Below are 21,056 nucleotides of genomic sequence, written 5' to 3'. Positions count from 1 at the left end.
TTGCTTGTCTCAATACTTATTGTCAGTGAACAATGAATAGGTCCAAGAGTAAACTGGTTAATTCTATCTGCTGTTTACCCTATACAGTTTCCTATCAACATAGTTAACTCTTCCATGTTCAAAGTTTTGATAGCGTCGACATTACCAAATAGTTCCAAGGCAATTTGAACTCAGATTGTAAACTCCATCGATCAGCTCGTTTATATGAAAATGAAAAAATACTTTCCGCTTTGAGATATTGCGTTGATATCTCTTTCCGGGGATTCCCCTCTTTGTAAATATCAGAGAGTTATAAAGTGTAGATTATTCGATTCAATAAAATGTCCCTGATAGTTATAATTTTGTCCAACAAAATCTGATTCGTCAATGAACAAAATGTCTATTTCTTTTCAGCGTGGATAACTATAAGAAAAAAAAAGGCTGATTTTAATGAAATCTCAAATCGTACCACGTTGGGCAATTCTGTGGCGAGAAAGCTCGATTTAACGAACTGAAAAAGTTTCATTTACCGTGACGATATCCATTCTCTTATTCTCTTTTTTTTTTTTTGAGAAAATGTATTCCCCGCACGAAACCGACGCGGGACGCAAGACGATTATCGGGGATACTCGTAAAAATGTTTGCACTCGAGCAGAAGAAATTGCAGGCCCCGGCACCCTCTTTATATTTAAATTTTCCAAGGCTTATCCCGCGCCTTGGGAGGGCGAAGGGTTTAATGGCTGTTGAAAGAAAATGAAAACCCTTCGGCTTTGACGATCCCTTTAAAAACAGTTTCAAAAAGGTTCAACTTGTCCTCGATGATACCATCCGAGAAATATCTCACCCCTCTCTCGAATAATAATAATAAATCTTTGTAATACCCTCAAGTAATTTCACTATACATCGTAGGAAGGGGTTTTAGCACAGATTTCGAGAAAGTCATACTTGACTCTGACGAATCCCTTCTCCTTAACTGTTTTCTTGGCAAATCAAATCACCTTGAGTGAAACGTATGAAAATTTGCTTGATCGACAAAAAATATTAAATTCGATCATCTTCCAATAGATTACTGTCAATTTTACTTATTATGCAATTCCAGACGTCATTTCAAATCGTAGACTTTATCATCCCCTTCGACGTGGAATTTCTGATATGAGATTATTGCTCTGTACTCTTGCATACCTGCGTGCTTGATTTGATATTCATCGAGAGAATCGACATGGCCGTTATCGATATGCAGAGGTGTCGTCATTGTTGGATGAATTGCAGAGCACTGGAATGAGAGAATGATCGATCGATCTTAAAATTACTCGAAAGAAAGAATTTAAATTATCAATGAAATTTCAGACAAGGATTGTTTGGTGGTGTACATATAAATGTGTGAAAAGTCGAAGAAAAATGTGAAATTCACGAAACAAGGATACGGCTGATATAAACAAAATTTATGAATTTTAATAAATTTTTTTTCTACACTTCTACAGCACTAGTCCCTCATGCTTCTACTACGTTGGTAAGTAAAGAGTATCGGGTATTAATTCAAGTCAGTCCAATTTCTACCTTTTCTGCTTATTCTCTTCTCACCGTCAGAGACAACTCGGTAAAGAGAATACCAAAAGTGAATTCTTCCTCGAGTAAAACATCCCTTGTAATTTTATCCTTCAAATTAAACCGTCCGAGCAGTCTTCTTACGAGTGACAAAGCTACGTCAGCAGTTTCCAGGCGCAACAGACTTGACTGCCAGTAAAACTAAGTAACGGCCGGCAGGCAAGCAAGTAAGAGGCAGTTCCGAAATTTACTGACAGTACTGTGAAATTAGTTACATCTCTCTTAGATATGTATAGATGAATAGGACACAGTGCCAGTTTCAATACTGGCAGTAAATTTCAATACATATCCTGTCTTATGTCGTAAGGAAGTGACACTTTCGGAAGCGGGAAATTTGAATTTGTTTACGCGATGCTTCGCAGACAATACGGTTATTCTCCGAGCATAGAACTCTGCGTCCTTGACATTCTCAAGGATTCTCAAATATTTGATGAAGCGCTCGCATACAATGCGATTGGGTCGAGGTTCTAGAATTTCCTTGAAAGAGAAAAGAGGCGGTGACGGGATCCTGGTGCCAGGGTGTCTGGAGCCACTACATCGACCGGGACGGACTCCTACAATTTAGAGGAATCCCAACCGACGCCAGAGTATCGTCAAGGCCGAGCCTAACGCTAAATTCATTAGTGATAAATATTGATAAATTAAATAATCTTACAGATAGTCTAATAATTATCGTAGACGTAGATCATAACCTCACACTATGTTCAAAGCGCTATAACGTTTATCCAATACCGATAACGTACCTTACAGACAAGTATCTGTACCAAGAGTCCTAAAAGTTATGTGAAACTTACTATAGGCATACATAATCTATGTTCCCGTGTTAAAGGGATATAACTGGACTCTGACAAGTATGTACCTACCCATGAAACTTCCTAAAGGATCTCTCACAAGGAGTTAAACGGGGAGGCTCGTATTTCTAAATAGCAAAAAGCTTGGCAAGAGCCTAAATCCCCTTTAATGCCATCGTACGGTTCTATACTAATCCTTCCCTGCGCCTGGATGTACCTTATACCTCTGCTACCTTGCAAAATGTCTACTTTGCCAGGAAAGTTGAACCCAATTATCCAAGGACTATCCATAAGTTGGACCATTGGTCTTGTCTGCCACTGGAAATCGTTAACCTCGTTAAACTCTTATTTGATTGCGATTAATTTCATCTGAATAGATAGATAATATGATACATGTTGTTACGAAAAAAAAAAAAAAAAAACTTTATAGAGATATTACTTTTATGCCATTAATTAATATCCAATCAGGAATCAATTATGTCGTCGATAATTTTGGCCGATCGATGTTAAACAGAGCACGTGGTGAATGATGGCTTCCAGGCACTGCCAAGGCGTCTGTACGGACATAGGTTGTCACATTGGATACCGTGGATCACATCTGCAATAATAAATTTTAAATATGTAAACAGCTATTGAGGTTATGTAAATAATGGTTTAATGTATTCGTCCCGTTAATCATACTATAATGTATAACCGTTACCATTATAATTGAAGATTGTAATTTTCATTGGTAACAAAATGCCTGGATACGTCCACCTGGAACAGAATAATAATATCGTTTCAATTACTGGTCGAATATTCATGAATACTTTCCACAATTCCACACGGTTGAAGCTAAATACTCGTCATGCCAACGTTACCACGAATTCCAAGCGTTACTACTCACGCAACGTGAAATTCCGCCTGAAAATTAGTACTGCGTTAATTAAATAAACAGCGCTAATGAAATTGGTGAAGTAAAGAGAAGAATATTATGTATTTCATTAAAAAATTTAACGTATCTCCAAATAATACCAAAGAACAGGATAGAGGGAAATAATGGAACAGTAAAATATACGTAATAGAAACTTTTAAGTAAACCATTTAAGTGTCTAAATACAGCAAAGTTTAATATTCTTGTTGTTATTGTGTTGTTTGTCCGTAGCATAAACAGTCGGTATAGTGAACAGCTGCCGGTATGTATTATAGCCAAAGCTCGAACGTGTCTGTGTTGTTTCACTTTAATAAATCCATCTAGGCTGTCATCGAAAATCCCTTTTAGACGCGACAACCTAACCTAACCTGAAAATCTATAGAAACACTTTCTATGCTATCCGCAAGTCACGTTCAATTGTCCATTAGATTTTTGAGTAAAGGAGAACCGGCCATCTTGTATCGATACTTCGATTCTATTTCGATATATTATTACATAGGTTACGTTTCGATATTTACTGTCGATACCGCGGATACGATTGTCTCACTCAATTGACGTGACGATGCTTCTAGTCGCTGGCAGTGACTTTCGGAACACATTTTTTATGAGTAAATTCATTGACATTTATCGATGGTATCTTTGGCCTTATTGTCTTATAAGAAATAACACGTGTAGGAGTAGGGCACGATACCTTTGCCACTGCACGTAGGTTGTAAGCTATACATTTTTTATTGGCTCAAGAAAATAAAAGTGGCATTCAGCTCGAAGTGTCGAAAGAAAAGTGCATTCAGAATAATTCCTTTTATTGATCTGTTTACGTATTCCGTATATATTTGAACATACATATATACTGTGAAAGGGAATAAGTATATCGTATACTGCTTTTCAATTTGACTGCTCGTAAACCGTTCTGTAGATACAGTCTACTGTATTTATTTTAATTTTGCTGTACTTATTTTTTCAAGGTAGAGGTAACTTTTTTCGGATTTTTTCGTTCTCTTTCATATTTAACATTACAAAATAAATTACGCTGCCTGCTCCTAATGGATTATATTTTGAAAGTACCTGTACGCTATACTTTATAGTGATTGTTGATGCATATTTGTTACGTCAATCCTAAGTCAATTGTCGGACATGATGGATGTCAGTGTAATAAATTTTTTGTTCAATCACTATATTATGAGTGCTGTTAATATTGACAAAAGTATTACCAATCGACATGAGTTCACTGTTGCGAACAATTTCTGTAGTCGTTAGCAACAACCTTTCTTTTTAAATAAATATCAGCTGTTTATCAATCTCCGATAAGAAGTTTTGAAAAAATTGCCAACAATTTTACCAGTGCAAAAAGTAAGTATAAGAATTTCACGGAATTCAATATTGTTCTGAAGATATGTTTTAATTGACAAATTCCCTTAACATATATCCAGAGAAATGAAAAAAGGTAACACGCGGGTTGAAGAAACGCTTGAAAAAGAATTCCTGTAATTCAACGAATAAAAAAAAATACAAAACTTATTACAGAGACACAGCACAGATATTGATAAAAAATGATAAAAATATCCGAGTCTTCTTAACCATCAAAAAATATTCAATATTTCCTCATATATTTACATTCCTTTTTTCAGCCTACCAATATTCACCCCTCGGTAAGGGTTGTTTATCAAACCACAAAAAGTGACAACCCGGACATTTGTTTTCCTTCGTCCCACCACAAGGCACAGCACGTCTGATCTAGATAACACTAGAAAAATTATACATCGTTATAATAACGACTACCAAACACTGTAAAAGGTCATAGGTTATCGTCGTCTCTTCTACTGGTATAAAATAGCCAAACAGCAAGGCGATACCGAAGCACGCGAACTGCAGAGAAGATAAGAAGAAAATGAAAGGACCGAAGGCGATAACAACAGGAATTATATGGACTGAGAGAGTACGGAATCTATAAAAAGCCTGAAAAAATTTGCTGAATTGCTGAAATACAATTGAAAATAGGAATGCGCATCCGAGTCAGTGGACAAAGAAGAACACAATAGGTATACCAAGATTGAAGATATTGTCTATTGAATTGCTATATACATACATATAAACACAATATATGTGAGTCAGAGTATTATCAGCCAGAGTATTATATGTATAAGGCAATGATATACGTAACGCATGGGCGGAATTTAATGAAAACTACGTGATAAGTTTCGTGATTCGAGTTCGAAAAGAAATCATAATGGAAAGTACGAAAAGCACTTAATGGTCTTCGTAGAGTGGAGTCACGTTTAGCATATGAATCGATGAACTGTTTTCATATGCTCGTAAAGAGGGAACAAATAGACGCGTGAGAATTTTTTATTAAGATTTGACAACGACGGCAAATATCTTATCTTAAATATATGTATCGCGTAGTAAGGAATATGTTATAGATATGTCAATTATGTGGGAATATATATGTGGCGTCAAGTATTTTATGCTTTGACGATACTCTAGTTAGGTTATGTTCCTGGAATATTTTCTCGTGCGACATTGTCCGTCGTACTGGTCGGTTGTTTTGCGAATCTGTCAAAATGTCCGTACTGTCATCAATAATATACTGGATCGTTGAATAATTGACGAGAGAGAAAGTGGCGCCTCTGGAATATGGGTAACGATCAACGTACTAGGTGTCGATATATTAAGTGTAGTTAAATATTTGCTGTGATAAAGTGTACATAGTTTTACGTTATAGTATATCAAGAGCAGAGTTACTTATGACGGAAAAACTGTAACTAATGAAATATAAATATTTGATACATTTTTCCGGAGAGCGGTAAATTTATTTTTTATTTTAATTGTTACGTGCCATGGATTTTTTTGTAATAATAAAAAATATATATCTATTCAGGAATTCACAAGTTTTATGATATTTATTCCCCATGGCGTTCAAGATACGGTTCTCTGATATAATAACATTTATCGCGCGAGACTTTTGTTATTTTCATATTTCGTTATCCCTTTACAGCCAGGAATCCAGCTTCGTTAACAGGCTGGAGTTAAATAAATTTGAGCTTTTTTTCGTGCCTTATTTTCGTCGCTGCCGAACTTACTAATTGTATGTATTATGCATGAGGGTGAAACGAATGAAATGAGGTATTGGCCAGGGGTGAAGAGACGAGTGGTTGAATTATGTTAAAAAGAAAGGTAAAAATTACAAGTATTATTTCGAACCAAGTCAGCCTTATGTTTTACCAGAAATGTCTGTTTTTGAATTTCGACAAAAAAAGAAAATGTATTTACCTTAACATAAGAATACTCCAGGACGAAGAAGAGATGATTTGAAGAACACGCAGCTGTAGTCGTTTAGGAGGTTATTCTTACTTTTCTTTTACCCCCTCCACCCCTTGGGACAGCCTATACTTTCCATATTGGGACAAGTGCTAGCTTTACGAAGCTTTTAACTATCGACTGGGGACCCCTTAACCCGAGAGTAGACGCGTGGGATGTCGAGACACTCCAACTCAATGGTTTTCAAATGGAGAACGAGCTCGTGCGGCCATTCTTGGGTTAAAATTGTTGAACAATCTGCCCGTTCGATTCGTCGAGCAGCGACCCTCCTCCTAGCGGCCAATACTTGAACTGTAAGCGATTTCACCTAAAGTTTCTTGGACATGTACCATTATTCTTGTTGAAGGATAAATCAAAGAAGTTTAACGGCTTTAAATATACCGGGGATATGACGTACTGAGTTATGTTTGGAATAAACAACAACTCCTGGCAGGTCAGGTTGTCTTTAAATAATTGATCTAGTGCATGTTTAATAAATGACAGTTCATACAACCCAGTAAAGTTGAGCTTCTCCCAAACGGGATTTCGGAATGAGTGTTCCTAACCTCTTTGGCATTACCCCATGGGAAAGGTAAATGGGATGAATATATAAGAAGCGATAAATAAATAATAATTACTGACGTTATACGTCTTTCTATAAAGTTAAATGATTTGTTGGAAAAAAATAGTTTTTAAACAGTGTATGCATATACCATATGTTCTCTCCCAAGTAGGAAACCTGAAGTTGCCGCGATCAAAAACAAATAATAATCCCAGCTACCGAACGAATTATCCTTCTGTAAGGTAAAAAGTTTTAACTCGTTTTCAATGGCTATCTTTCAATTCACGGGATCAACCGATCTTTTCTGTTCGACGTACTCTTACGCGTCATCCTCCACCGCATAAGAGCTGGCCAGGGTGTCCTTAGGAGACATCGACTCTGGTTATACTCGGCGCCCAGTTTATTCAATATTTTATTAATTATTTCTCGCGGTGCCATTTATTTGTGCGATAACGTTGAAAAGTGTCGTCACAATATACATATTTAAATATAATTTTTATGCTAAGAAGAAAATGTACTATTACCGAGTCTCTGCCCTCGTTATCCACAATGTGGAGAAATTACGAAGTATACACGGCAATAGAAAGCGGCTAGAAATAGTAGAGAAAAAGGAATAAAGGTGATACAAGTCGCTCCCAAGACGCAGTCTTGATTTATGAAGCTCTCAAACATAGCGAAAGACCGTCGACACTCGGCACCTCAATATTTTCTAATTCGCTGCTTTTTAGATGTGATTTATTGCAGCCAAGAGCCAGGTTTCGTGAAAAACTTTTCCCCGGCAACGCTGTAACTTGGCTGTTGCTTTTTAAGAGTATGCCACTTTGTAAGAGCATATGCCACTTTCGTCCCTAGTGAAATCAGCCTGGTGAGACAGTATCTTGATATATATATAATGAAAAACAGTATAGCTTCTGCAGATACAAGAAATAACCTAATTAACGAAAACTTCACGAATACTGTTATAAATCGAAAGGAGAATCCCCAGTGTTGGACGATCAAAGAGAATTTAGTCAGGAAACGAGAGTTTGAGAAGCCATTAAGAAATTCAAAAAACAACGCCCTGCGCATGCGCACCGTTTGAATTAAAAGTTTTTCCCTTTTAATTACACAACGCTGTAATAATGACTACAATTATTTTTAGGCTCCCTCCCGCATGAACTAAACTCGCGCAATTAAGCAGCTACAATGAAAGCAGAACCGGTGATGAGACGTGGACAAGAGAATGAAAGGAATAAGACAGCGTATGGTCGAGAGTGAGAGAGAGAGGGAGAATCGTTTTCTTTACCAGGAAAGTTACGCCATCTACCGTAAAAATTCCTGACTGTCATTAACTTACAGTATTGGCGATCTTTCATCCCCCTTGTGGCTTGACTTGTTAGTGGAACCCCCAAATAAACGTGTTATTGTCCTCACTGCTCGAGTTGTTTCTACGAAACAGCAGTCTTGTACCATAAGGACACATTAGTCGTACGTGAGTAAGCAATTCATGACATAAAGAGACAAAAGGTTGTAATAAGGCCGACCTTTTACAATCAATATAATTTATCGATCTCATTTAAACCCTCGTCTCTTGCTATTAACATTATCTGCATTCTACTCAGGATCACTAAAATTATCTGTCTTTTCGGTTATGTATGGATTCCAAATTGACATAAACGCGATGTTCGTAGACAGTACGTACGATCATTGAATAACAATGATTAATTGGCCAAATGAAAAGTTACATAATTCAACGTACCAATAACAGCAAAAGGATCAATAAGACCTGCAGAAAAATTCTGTGTGAGTATCCAAGATCCAATAGAAGTCAAGTGACGTAAAGAGGAAGTGAAAAAAAGGATATTCAAATTTCTCATCCGAAATATTCTACGTCTTCTATAAATAGTGCTGGCGAATTAAACGATGAATTATTGCATCAACGGTGCGAAAGCTTGATTAAACCTTCTATAATAATCTTATTAATTAAAGATTTTAACGAGTGCCGAGTTCTATAAGCTTCTGCATTCGCTTGCTAGTACACAGAAAATAGATTCTCGTTACCTACTGGAGTATTTCCAGAGATAATTCTAATCCCCGTTGTATTGTTCGTTTGATGCGTTTGCACTGACCCAATTTACACGGGAATTAGCTATTTTGTCCCACGACGTTGACACCTTACATTGTTAAATGCTTAACTGTCTTCTTGAGGAACTATATTGCGCTAAATTGGTATAAACTCACTGTATACTAACGCATCATATACTATGTTATATACTAAATAAATGCTAAAATAATACCCTCAAACAGTTCAATGGCGACCCTACTAATTCTTAACCATTTTTTTAAGGTTGTCAGCCAATTCAGAAAGCAATGTAATGTTACCATATATGTTGGAAGTTATCATGGAAGCAACTAGACAAATTCTTGAACAACGATCGTTTTTTGCTTGGTGAGTTTGACCCTGTTTGAGACACTTGTTTGCTACAACCCAGATGAAAACATATTATGCACAAATGGCTTCAAGATTAGAAGTTTCATCCACTAAAAACATACAATACGGGTTTTGCGACGTATGATAATCATATTTTTTGTTATGCTCCTGTTATGTCTCCTGTTTCTAAGTCACGACACATACCATCTGTCGATAACAAAGAAGTTCGTTACCGACTGTTGTAAAGTACGCCAAACTATATATCACCGACAGGTTTGTCGTTATTTTATCTCCAGTCAACAGTTGAACTACCGTTGGATGAACGATACCCAGTGAGAATAATATTTAAATTTATATATCACAAGTTTGCTAAAATATCTTTAGCATAATTAATCATACCCATATACGTATCTTATATATATATATCACAAAATCTTTTAACAACTTTTAATTGGCATGAGTTGCACTCGTAAATAGTGACAATGATATGAATTTTTGAGAAATTTATTTTTCCCTAATCAATATATTACAACGTAGAAACTATTGTGGACTTGAAAACTATTCGTAAGATGCATTCAGACTCTAAGATAAAAATTTAAATTTAACATAGACAACTCATAACAACAGGATGTAGAGATTGTAATGTTCATAAAACAATAGCAGGATGCAAGGTCGGTTAACCCATCGGTTTGATGACTCACTTCCTATAAGATACTGCAACAAATCTCAGCTTCATTCCATAATTAAAAATTATATTCCCATTAATCCCAAAGTAAAACGGACCGTCACCATATATGTATATATATGGTATACCACATATGATTAATACGAAATTAATAATTCTTTAGAATTTTCGATATTTTTAAGCGAGTAACATCCAAGCTCCACGGCAACTTTTAATTATTACTCCATTTAAAATATCTAACAAGACATTTATGCGTATCATTATTTTTCGTAAGAAAGTCTATTGTGGTGCGTTCGTTGTTATGGATACGTTATAACGTCAAACCCACATATTGTTGCTGGTATACTACACTATACTACAGTCCACTGAACACACCCTGTTTCAACTGTGTGACACGTGGACATGAATTCATACCCAGGTATAAATATATATATACATGTATATACACATAATCCACTGTATGGATATAGAATAATATACCCATCCATATCCAACAACCCTCAACCGTTGTCATTTGCTTTCCGGTCTTCTTGAGAAGCAATACCTTACCTTTTTACCGCGTAACTTCACTGAAAAAGAAACATAAAAACAAATAGTCAAATTTTTATCAACTTTTTTCTACGACCATATCCAAAGGACAGGGTAAGTATAATCGTTGTTTATGTGATTTTTTATTTCGTCCAGTACGTATCTAGTGACTTCAAGAATTAAAAAGAGAAAAGAAAAGTAGTGCATTGTTTTATATTGTAACAAAAGTAAAATTTACCGAAAGAAACGACGAATACGTAACTAAAGAGACGATATAATGAATCTCGTTATTAGACACGGAGTAATTTGATTTCTTGCGAGTTTAAGAATGGATCGTAATACTTTTTTATATTATTACGTAATGTAAATACCATTTAGCACCGATTCATTCGTCGCTGTATATACAATATCCTTTGTATTTTCTATGCTGCAACCACCGGGCTCTTCGATTAATCTATTTTGTTATTGTACTTTCTATTTTTTTTGGTTTGCATGACTTATTCCACTCGATTGACGTACTATACGAGGTTGGTACTAGATTATAGTAAAATTTACTATTTGTTTATACAAATTATCCATAGTCACACTAAAAAAAGTTGCATGAACACTTTGATAGAAATATTTTTTATGCAATCTGATTTATCTTTCTTTTCCTGTCCTTTCGTACACATATGCTTGATCTTCCTCACCTATGTGCATATTAAATTTCATAAATCACGATATCGTGCGTGATTATTGCGACGTGTTCGTAATGCATGGAAAGGCAAACTGTTAGTCGAGTTCGATGTGCATATATATAAGCCACATGTGATTATTGTCAGAAACGTCTACACGTCAGCCTGTCACACATGAACGTCGATACCATATACGAAAAAATCAGTGCTGAACAAAAAAAATGACTAGATAGAAATTACGTTGCGAGATGGTTAAGTAAGTTCGTGAATAATTAAAAATATAATCGTCAAATATCAAAGTCGATTAGATCGCTTGCCGTTGCTTGATTGAAGGTCTATTATATATTAAAGATTATTATCTAGGTCACAATAAGGGTTATTCGAATTACATAGTACAATTTAAATGAAGTTTTGAATCTAATAACGTCGACTGTAGTTAATTTCCTAAGTGAGGGTGTGTCTGCCGGCAGTGGGAACGTAAGTACGCACATGCAAACTGTCATCGGAGACAAATATTACATAATAGATAATGGGTCATGCGTGACACCATTCTTTACACTGTATCCATGTAGGAGACAGAAAGGAACTCTGTTTACGAATCTCTGAGATAAATATTTAGGGAACTATTTTCTAATCTTAATCAGCTCCGGAGCAAATTATTTTCGCGCTTTCGTCTACTAATTTTGGTACTACGTAGTATTGTTGTGGATAAAAAATATATTATAATGGTAAAAAATGTATATAAAAAAATATTTTTTAAGAAGGGTAGTTTTCAGGACTTTTTGTCTTGAGTATTGGCAGTTTTGAGGACACTTGGTGTTTGTCAGGACGGGCCTGATAGGATTTAGATACGTAAGGTATAAAGTGGCCATAAAGTGGCACTCACACCGAATTTTCCGAAAAAATTTTCATGCTACACACTCGCAGTTGTGATGGGCTAAGAAATGATTTCGTTAAGTTAGGTTAGGTTAGAATTTTAATACGACATGTCTCAAGGTTTAGTCTTTTTTTTTTTAAACGCATGGGCTCGCCATGGTGAGTGGCATGCGTCCTCATAACTACCCTTTGACAAGTTTATATATATAATATTGGTATAAATATTAATATATATCGTTCTACTTAGGTTAAAATCGATGAACTAATGAATTCCAAAGACCTTTGCATCACTGACTTACATATCTATTATTCACTGACCGTGCAAAGTAAAGCCAATGACAGAGGTACTTTTTTTTCGTTGTAAACCTTGAAAATTGTTTTCCATTGGAAAGTTTAATTGTTAACGAGGAAAACTTACTGTGCGAATATTTCGATTTCTATTATTACAGACGAATTTGTATGTATAGTACATATATGTATTTGGTAAGAATGGACGTCGGTATAGACTTTTCATGAAAACCTTTTCGCTTTCCGGTTCGTACTCGCGACATCGCGGTGCTTACAATAGGACACGTTCAAAGGATTTCCATAACAGGCAATTCATAGGGTTTGATTAGGGGGGTGGTTCATTAATGCACGTGTCACGATTACAGGGTTCGACGAACCCAGCGTTCTTACAGTGGCAGACGCAGAACGTCTTCAGAGACATTTTTGAAAAATAGATAACACTGTATCGATTTCGAGAATTAATAGAGCCATGAGCGAAAACGAAAACTGCGGTAGTTTGTTGCGCCATAAGGGATGCTCGAGTTGCGTGACCAAACACTGGCGCGGTAATTATTTATTTATATATGCCACGAGAGCGACAAAGTTGGTGGGTGTAAAGAGAATTTAAAAAAAGCGTTAAATTTTTAAAAAAATTTAATAATTAAAAAACTATCCTCCAACACGTTTTTTAGGAATACAAGGCAATTCGCGTTAACGATAATCTCTCGTGTCTTGTGACCTTTTTGTAGGTATGTTTATTATACTTAAGAAAGTCACGAAGTATTAATTAAATTTCAAAATTTAATTACGTCAATCCACCTGTTGGATTCACGTAACTTGAATTCAACTTCGCTTTAGGATATTTTCCTGAACCACGTAATCTTCGGTTTACGATTTACGAAAATACAGCACGAGGATTTTTGCAATTTTCAATTAAGACCATCCTGATATAATTTACAAATATTTCATTGAAAATTATTCCGCCCGACGGCCCCCAGGACTCTACGCCTCTGTCATTGAGGATGGGGTGGTTTCTGCGCGAGGTCGAACACGTGGGGTTATAGCTTGTGCTATGCTATGCTATTGGCCAGTAGTAACCACCCGATTACAGTCAAACGACCGTCTTCTAAACCGTACCTTTGTATTCAGCTCGATCCAGCCTGACAGACATAATAAAACGTCACGATGTTCAATTCGAGGGTCAAACGAAAGATAACGTCCTGGCGTAAGTTTTCAAATTTTTAAAAGTTTGTAATCTGTGTGACAAGTTCCGTTCTTTAGAATCACGTAGAAGAGTATGAATATTTAAAAAAAAGTTTTACCCTATCATTGAGAGATATCAGGATGGACTTAATCGAAAGTCCTATTCAAAAATGATATTCATATTCTTATATACATATGAATATAGTTTTCATATTGATCGTTGAGTGAAAAAAAATATTTAAAATTATTCCCAAGACAATACCAGATTGAGAACTGTTTTTTTTTCTGCAATTGACCAATATTCTTGTGAAAGCGTACTTTCTACCTCGTTCCGTTTAATTACTCCGATATCTTACCAGAATTCATTAATAAAGAATTCCATAAAATATCCATCCCATACCTAACACCAAGCTGTACAGTCACTCTGATATAAAACTTTTCAAACATTTTATTTCAAATATCCCTCCGGAAAAATATAGATAATTAACCGTATCGGATTCATGCACGTATTAAATATCTATGCTCGTACGCACCTGCACATGCCAATATCTTACCACATTCTACAAAACCGTTACAAAACGGATCGTATATGATTTTGCCCTACTGAAGGAAAAGTTTAATTATTCGCTATGTGCGTAGTAAAAAAGTGAATTTTTAGTGGGCATCCGTAGAAGAAATAGTGCAGTAAGAACTTATAGCGTGAAGTGCAGATGGCGCTGATAGCATGCTCCTACATTTTCACACGTGTTCACTAAGCCATGGCTGGATTTGTACGTACAGAGCGAATAGTTACTCATCCAAATTTCAAATTGTCCAGTTACACAGTTAAGGCATTCTCATACCTTGTGCAATGAGCGCAAAGCGAGATCGTCAAATTAAATTCGTTTCTTTCCTTATACGATCCTGACGCCCTGAATGACCTCCCTCTCCTACTTTTACCTGACTCATACGAGTATCACGTGAGCATAAATGACGTCTTTTCAAGGAATGTTTAACAGACCGCAGAGTGCGGCTACGAGGCAGGAGGCTGAGATGATGAACAAGGCCCAACGGGCTATACACGCAACCACGGATCCTATCGAGAAGTTACGTTTGCTCTGTCTGGCTAGAGGTGCCAATGGCATCCTCGGTCTTGGCAGGTAAGTTGCATTTGTTATATCCACTGGTAATGTCACGTTTCATTAATTTTTAACGCAATAGAGTCAGTTGAGCGAATGTGTTACTCGCAAGTGAAATCAGTGAGTAACGCTTAAGCGGGCAAGTGAAATCATATTCCTATTGCAGTATAATGATAAGAGCAGGATACAATGACACATGTGTAAAACGTGTGTGTATATACTATACAATATATCATATGATGATAACTATGAAGAGAAACGATGTGGGCGTAATGATAAGTTACCCTTATCGTCTCTTATGGTTGACATTGATGTAGCGGTATAAGTTTGATGAATATAAATGTGCGGGTAGAAGTGATATAATTATATGAATTGTGTAATTATTAAAATAATGAAAAAGATGGTTTGGCCAAGAATATATTTTACTTGAAAGTAACACTGAGAATTGCTACGATTATTTCTTAAAGTTTCAAGATGACGTTGCGACTCTCTATATTTGGCGTTACTGGTGATGAAAGTTTCTTGTTTTTTTTTTCTCAATCTGGATGAATCAGCCGTGGTTCTTGTCGCGTTGCGAATTCTGCATTATCCTTGTAGAGTATACATACTGTGCCAAGGATTTACGGTTTCGGATACCTTGTCTGGTTAGATGCGATTACAGAAGGATTTTTTTTTTTATTACAGACATGATTGGAATTGTAATTTTTTAAATGTGTTTTAGAGCTTTTCGTCGTATGGATGATGATGGAAATAAACAATTGAATTTGGAGGAATTTATTAAGGGAGTGCACGACACTGGTTTGACGATTCCGGATAATGAGATTGAAGAAATTTTTAAGAAACTTGATGCAGATGGTAGTGGAGGTATCAACGTTAACGAGTTCATTGTTGCTGTCAGGGTAAAGTCATGTGACAAATATAATATTACAATTTAAAATTGACAGAATTTTATCTGTAGACGAGGTAGCCTGATTAATTTTTTCGTGTATTTATTTTTTGCAGCCACCAATGCCAGAAAGTCGCAAAAAGGTAGTGGAGCATGCTTTTAAAAAATTGGATAAAACTGGAGATGGTGAAATCACTATTGACGACTTACGTGGTGTTTACAATGTCAAGTGTCATCCACGTTATATAAGCGGTGAAGAAAGCGAAGAAAGCATTTTGAATAAGTTCCTTGGAAATTTTGAGCAGGATTCTACTAAGGACGGAATTGTGAGTAACAATGAAAATTATTATAATAATTTAATTATAATAATTTTGTATGATATTTATAACTTAAGAAAATGTAAATTCACATAATAAAATATGCATTCGATATCTATAGGTAACGTTAGAAGAATTTCTAAACTACTACAGCGCTATCAGTGCGAGCATTGATCACGATGCTTATTTCGATCTGATGATGCGCAACGCTTATAAATTGTGAAATTTTAAAAGACAATCGCAACGCTACTGGAAACAGAGAAGACGTTTGTATTCGTAAATTCGTGTCAGACGGATATACGAATATATTGTATTTATATACTAGAAGTATTTACTGATATTAGATGGGAGAAAATTATGATGCATTCCCGTAAGTGCCTTAGTCTGTAGATAATTTTAATTTAATGAAAAATTATCACACGGTATATAGTACCGAAATATTTTTTAACGAATGCTCGTGCATACGGAGCGATAACATAGTATTATACAGGCTTTCATTATGTGTGGTAATAGTAGCAATTAATTAGCTTTTAATTAACAAAGTTGGTTGTAGGGTCCAATGAAGCAATGTCAAACCGTGCAACTGACACGCGAATAGCATTTTGTCTGTAGTGATTAAAGGACAATTGATTTGTAATAAATCTAATAAAAATAATAATTGTTGAAAAAGCTTTTTCAATAATTTTATTTTGATTGGCAAATACCCGACGACTTATTTATATTTTAAAACGAACGTAGCATAATCTATAGATTGTGTTAAATTATTTTTTATCAACTTGATGACAGAGGTCATTTTTAGGAACATCGACTGATTTAACCTTCGATTTCAATTAATTATATTTATTATATATAATGCAATGACAATTAAGGATCCCAACGTTGCGGATGAACGAGCGACGATTTCGTACGGATTTGTCACTTTAGAAATCGACTGCTTTGTTGCTGCCATAATATTTTTAATGAAATACATCTTACGCAATGTACCAGCAACAAAATTAACAGATTTTCCGAACTACGCGTTCTACGTAACAGCAATTGTTTACTCAAGTATCACATTTTAAATGGCTATTACTTATTAAGAGATTCAATTTCTAGAATGCTGCGACACATCTATCACTAAGTTCGAATGACAATTATAATTAGCGATAACTTTTTAAAAGCGAATAACCTCGGTTATGAACGATTGGAAATCGAAATGTAGAATGGAATTCAAAAACGGTAAAAGTGAAAACAGAACGGTCATGTTTGCTTTGTAAAATTTGCTTCCTACTTGAGAAATACTGCAATAAGGCAATATCTAAATTTGTTATTTTTCTGCAATATCGTTTTGATAAGAAAATATTTCTTGCATTTCAACCTATTTTTTTCGTTTCTAATCAACGTATGATTCCGGAATCAGGATAATTTTTAAATCACATGGGACAAAGTGCACTGGTATGCTTCTATTCGATTGAGACCTTTTTATCTTTATCAAGCACATCCGTAGTGCAAGGTCCAAGATAAAACGGTCATTTGCATTATCTAATCCGTTTTCCAAGTTACCAATCTACAATTATCTGTTATCTGTATCCTTAAAAGTAGTCATATGTATAAATACATTGAGACCCGTTCGTTCTCATCTTAAATATTATTATAAATATAGAATTTTTACCCTGTTCCGAACACAAAATCGTCACCGGTCAGATATTGTGAAAATAAAATTAAAGCTACATTCAAGCATCCATAAATGTGACGCACATTTATGCAATATGCATAAGAAAGAAATGGCGACTGTTAATAATCCCCCTTGTTATTTACAGTTATATTTTCCAGAGTAAACCTGACAGTGACATTGCTGTCCAACTTCAATCGTTATTCGTAACAACATGAATATTTTCACAAGGGAATATACCATACATAGACTAATAATCATAACCAGTGCATATTTACTTATACGTGACAGATTACGGATGTCATCTAATATTTCATTTGACGCAGAAGAAAAATATTATCAATATTTCACAACAAGATATTGAAGAAAGCTTAGGCAGTGATATAAGTTTTCCGTCAAATGTAGGCAGACTATTATATTCTTGATACTCTGTTGATTTATATCTACGATTATCCGGTATTCAATTTGAGAACAGCTTGTTGCATGCAAAAGCATTGTACTGTAAAAATATCCGAGGTAACAAGATAAATTAAACAAAAGACAGTGTAGTAAGAGATCATGAAGTAACTGGTATGATCTTGAAAAAAGAAGTTGGCGATTTCTTTAATTCTGGCGAGAAAAGAGAATTGCATCGGCCGGGAATCGAACCCGGGCCGCCCGCGTGGCAGGCGAGCATTCTACCACTGAACCACCGATGCTTGTATTAAGTGTTTTTGTTATATTCCACAATCCGGGAATGTTACTAATTTTAATACAATTCAAAGAAACAGAAATTAATATATATAATGTATCAATGATTCTTACGAAATAATAAAACAGACTCTTACTTGAATAAGATGTTTCTTCGTTTCAATTCAGCACTATATGACGAATAAAATTCTCTATAATAATCATCACTGAATTTTATTCTATTCGACGACACTTCAAACTTTCTTGATTCGCATGCTCGCTCGCACTCTGCAGTTTCTCTGGTTCTGCTATCTCTCTCACTAATCTTTCTACGTCGCCGTCATTTATCAGAAATTCAATGTCAAGAATCATCGTCTACCATTGTTTGTCATAAATGGCAGTTGCTGAACGTAATTTGTGTTCCTGTTTCTTGCGACAGGTGTCGATATAGTAGAAATCTATGTGGCTCTGCGAATGTAATTACTGGCCTGTTATGTTGTCGCTAGCAACAGGAACACAAGTGTCTATTTAATGTCTATAGCAGAACCAACTTCAAATTGTGCCATTAGATTGAATACCCCTTATGTATAGTTGCGTACGTATACTTACCTTTCATCTAGCTTAACAAGCATCTGAATTTTGAGTGTCTACTTTAAACCTCGACAGACTTCGGATTTCGACGATTTACCCATAGTCAGTACACAGTGGTTTGCAAACTTATTCAAAACGTGATTTAAAGGCTAGCTGTATACTGTTAAACGTACTTGGCTGAAAACTCTACCGAGTCTCTTGATTGTTAATCCAAGAGGGAATAAAAGTATTGTGTGCACTCCAAGCGCATGCAAATGCTCATGAAAACAGCCATGTGTTCTTTTCTCGCAAATCAGAAACAGTGAAATATAGCCACATGTGGCTGTGCGTATAATTTGCGTTACAAAGCACGAGTATAGTTTTCAATTAAATCATATGTTAAAAACTTAAAATATAGTAGAATATAATTTATGTGGGCCAATTAGTTATAAAATATTTGTCAATCAACAATTATACTGGAACCACGCGGTTAAGTGCGTAACTATAAAGCCCTTGGATTTCAAAAATGAACTTTGCATTATGTAATGCGTATTAAAGATAATGTTACATCCGCGTGAGAAACCAGGTGCCACATATGCGGTCGATAACTAAATATCAAAAGGCCAATCAGTAGGGTCTGGTTTCTATCACATAGCGACCCTTGAAAGCGGCTATCTCTCATATGGGTCCCAAGTTTAGGGAAAGTGAGATGAACCTTTCAAGAGGATACATGTATAAACAATTATACCTAGGCAATAGCCTTAACCCTCAGCAAGTTTACTCAAGTGACACATGAGCACCGGAAACGAACATTCTTGATTTTACGATGTTTCCTCGAAAATTCCACTAGACTCCTTACTCATTTCCAAAGAAATCATCCTTGTCCAACCCTGACCCAGTAAATCCTTCACCCCCATGCAAAGTTCCCCGTCGAAATTTCCAGCACCAATGAGCTAATTTCCTTAACCACATACTCTTTTTCCTAAAAATTTCTCTAGCTGAACCAATAGTAACAATCCTCAGTCTTACCCCAAAAATCCACCCCCGTTAATTAACATCCACTAAATTCTCCAAGACTCTCTCTCTCATTCTCCACCGACCGGCCAACCAACCACTATTCGTTTTATTTTTCCGCTTGTTAATCAACTAGAGTAATTGTTCAGTTCTTTGTTCGCTTGCTCGCTTCATCTATAATAAATTGTTTTCATTTTATTAATTCACTTCGGCTATACATTTTTCCTATTTTACATATTCTTTCATCATCATCGGCATCGAGGTAAGCAATTATTATCATTATACTTGGTGAAAGAACTCTTAAATTTGTTAAATCATAGTAGATGTTAGAATTTCCTAGATTTTCAATTATTTAGTTGATGAACGTTTTCATTTGCTTTAAATATATGTATAATCAATTTATACCATATCCAATCCTATTCATTCTTCCCACGGTAATGAGAGGCATAGCCCAATCCGGAGTAAAGTTTGCAACTATTGACTCAAAACAGGGCAAAGCAATAGTATATTACGGTTCGGTAAAGGCACCAGACTAGGTGAATTGGCCTTCATTCTAGTTCGGACGTAACAATAACTAAAAAAAAAATTCAAAAATTTTCCCTCCCCGGCGGGGAATCGAACCCCGGTCTCCCGCGTGACAGGCGGGGATACTTACCACTATACTACCGAGGAATTGGTTATAAACGTTTTTTTTATTTCCCGTTTTAAATATGTTCCTTAACATTCTGATAATACTTGTAAATTAAATTAACAAATGAAACCCTTTAAAAAGTTAAGGTAACTGCGATGAATATATGAACAGAAATAAAAGTTCAGATATCATAATAATATCGACTATTATCATAAAAGTCACAAAGTCCACGTTGATCACGTCACTATCGAAAGAGGCCTTTGTTCGTCTCCTTATTTTATAATTTTAAAATAAACTTTATACTATAATATTATTATTATTTAATACTATTAATAACTGCTTCCTAATAAATTTAAAGACAAAAATCTTTTCCAAACGATCAAGAATAATCATTTTTGTTTCAAAGTCAA

The 21,056-nt window shown here is 35.5% G+C and overlaps 1 protein-coding gene, 1 long non-coding RNA gene and 2 other non-coding genes across 14 annotated transcripts; 1 reads left to right on the top strand and 3 right to left on the bottom strand.

Moving 5' to 3' along the window:
* Positions 1-52: 52 nt before the first annotated feature.
* Positions 53-20,984, bottom strand: LOC107263798. Of its 7 annotated transcripts, XR_001536767.2 has the most exons (6): positions 18,590-20,984; positions 3,076-3,131; positions 2,815-2,973; positions 2,448-2,693; positions 510-1,252; positions 53-402 (listed from the first exon to the last, which is right to left on the bottom strand). It is a non-coding gene; the product is annotated as an uncharacterized LOC107263798 (long non-coding RNA). The 7 variants fall into 7 exon arrangements; XR_003058554.1 differs by lacking the exons at positions 53-402; positions 510-1,252 and adding an exon at positions 4,932-5,032 and having other exon boundaries at positions 1,407-2,693; XR_003058556.1 differs by lacking the exons at positions 53-402; positions 510-1,252 and adding an exon at positions 1,407-2,356.
* On the top strand, positions 10,630-17,741 carry LOC107263797 (calcyphosin-like protein). 5 transcript variants are annotated; one of them, XM_015731390.2, is made up of 5 exons: positions 10,630-10,660; positions 14,776-14,929; positions 15,630-15,807; positions 15,911-16,120; positions 16,233-17,741. In XM_015731390.2, exons 1-5 carry the CDS (start codon positions 10,645-10,647, stop codon positions 16,332-16,334), a joined length of 660 nt encoding a protein of 219 aa, XP_015586876.1. In that variant the 5' UTR covers positions 10,630-10,644; the 3' UTR covers positions 16,335-17,741. The 5 variants fall into 5 exon arrangements, with proteins under 5 accessions (XP_015586876.1, XP_015586877.1, XP_015586878.1 ...); XM_015731391.2 differs by lacking the exon at positions 10,630-10,660 and adding an exon at positions 10,752-10,884; XM_015731392.2 differs by lacking the exon at positions 10,630-10,660 and adding an exon at positions 10,758-10,884 and having other exon boundaries at positions 14,789-14,929.
* On the bottom strand, positions 18,390-18,460 carry Trnag-gcc. The gene has a single exon. It is a non-coding gene; the product is annotated as a tRNA-Gly (tRNA).
* Positions 20,616-20,687, bottom strand: Trnad-guc. Its single transcript has one exon. It is a non-coding gene; the product is annotated as a tRNA-Asp (tRNA).
* Positions 20,985-21,056: the final 72 nt, after the last annotated feature.

The sequence above is a fragment of the Cephus cinctus genome, unplaced genomic scaffold, assembly GCF_000341935.2.
Source record: "Cephus cinctus unplaced genomic scaffold, Ccin1 Ccin1_scaffold0160, whole genome shotgun sequence".
Taxonomy (NCBI): Eukaryota; Metazoa; Arthropoda; class Insecta; order Hymenoptera; family Cephidae; genus Cephus; species Cephus cinctus.
The sequence above is the reverse complement of the archived record's forward strand: the minus strand, read 5'-3'. Positions and strand labels throughout refer to the sequence as shown.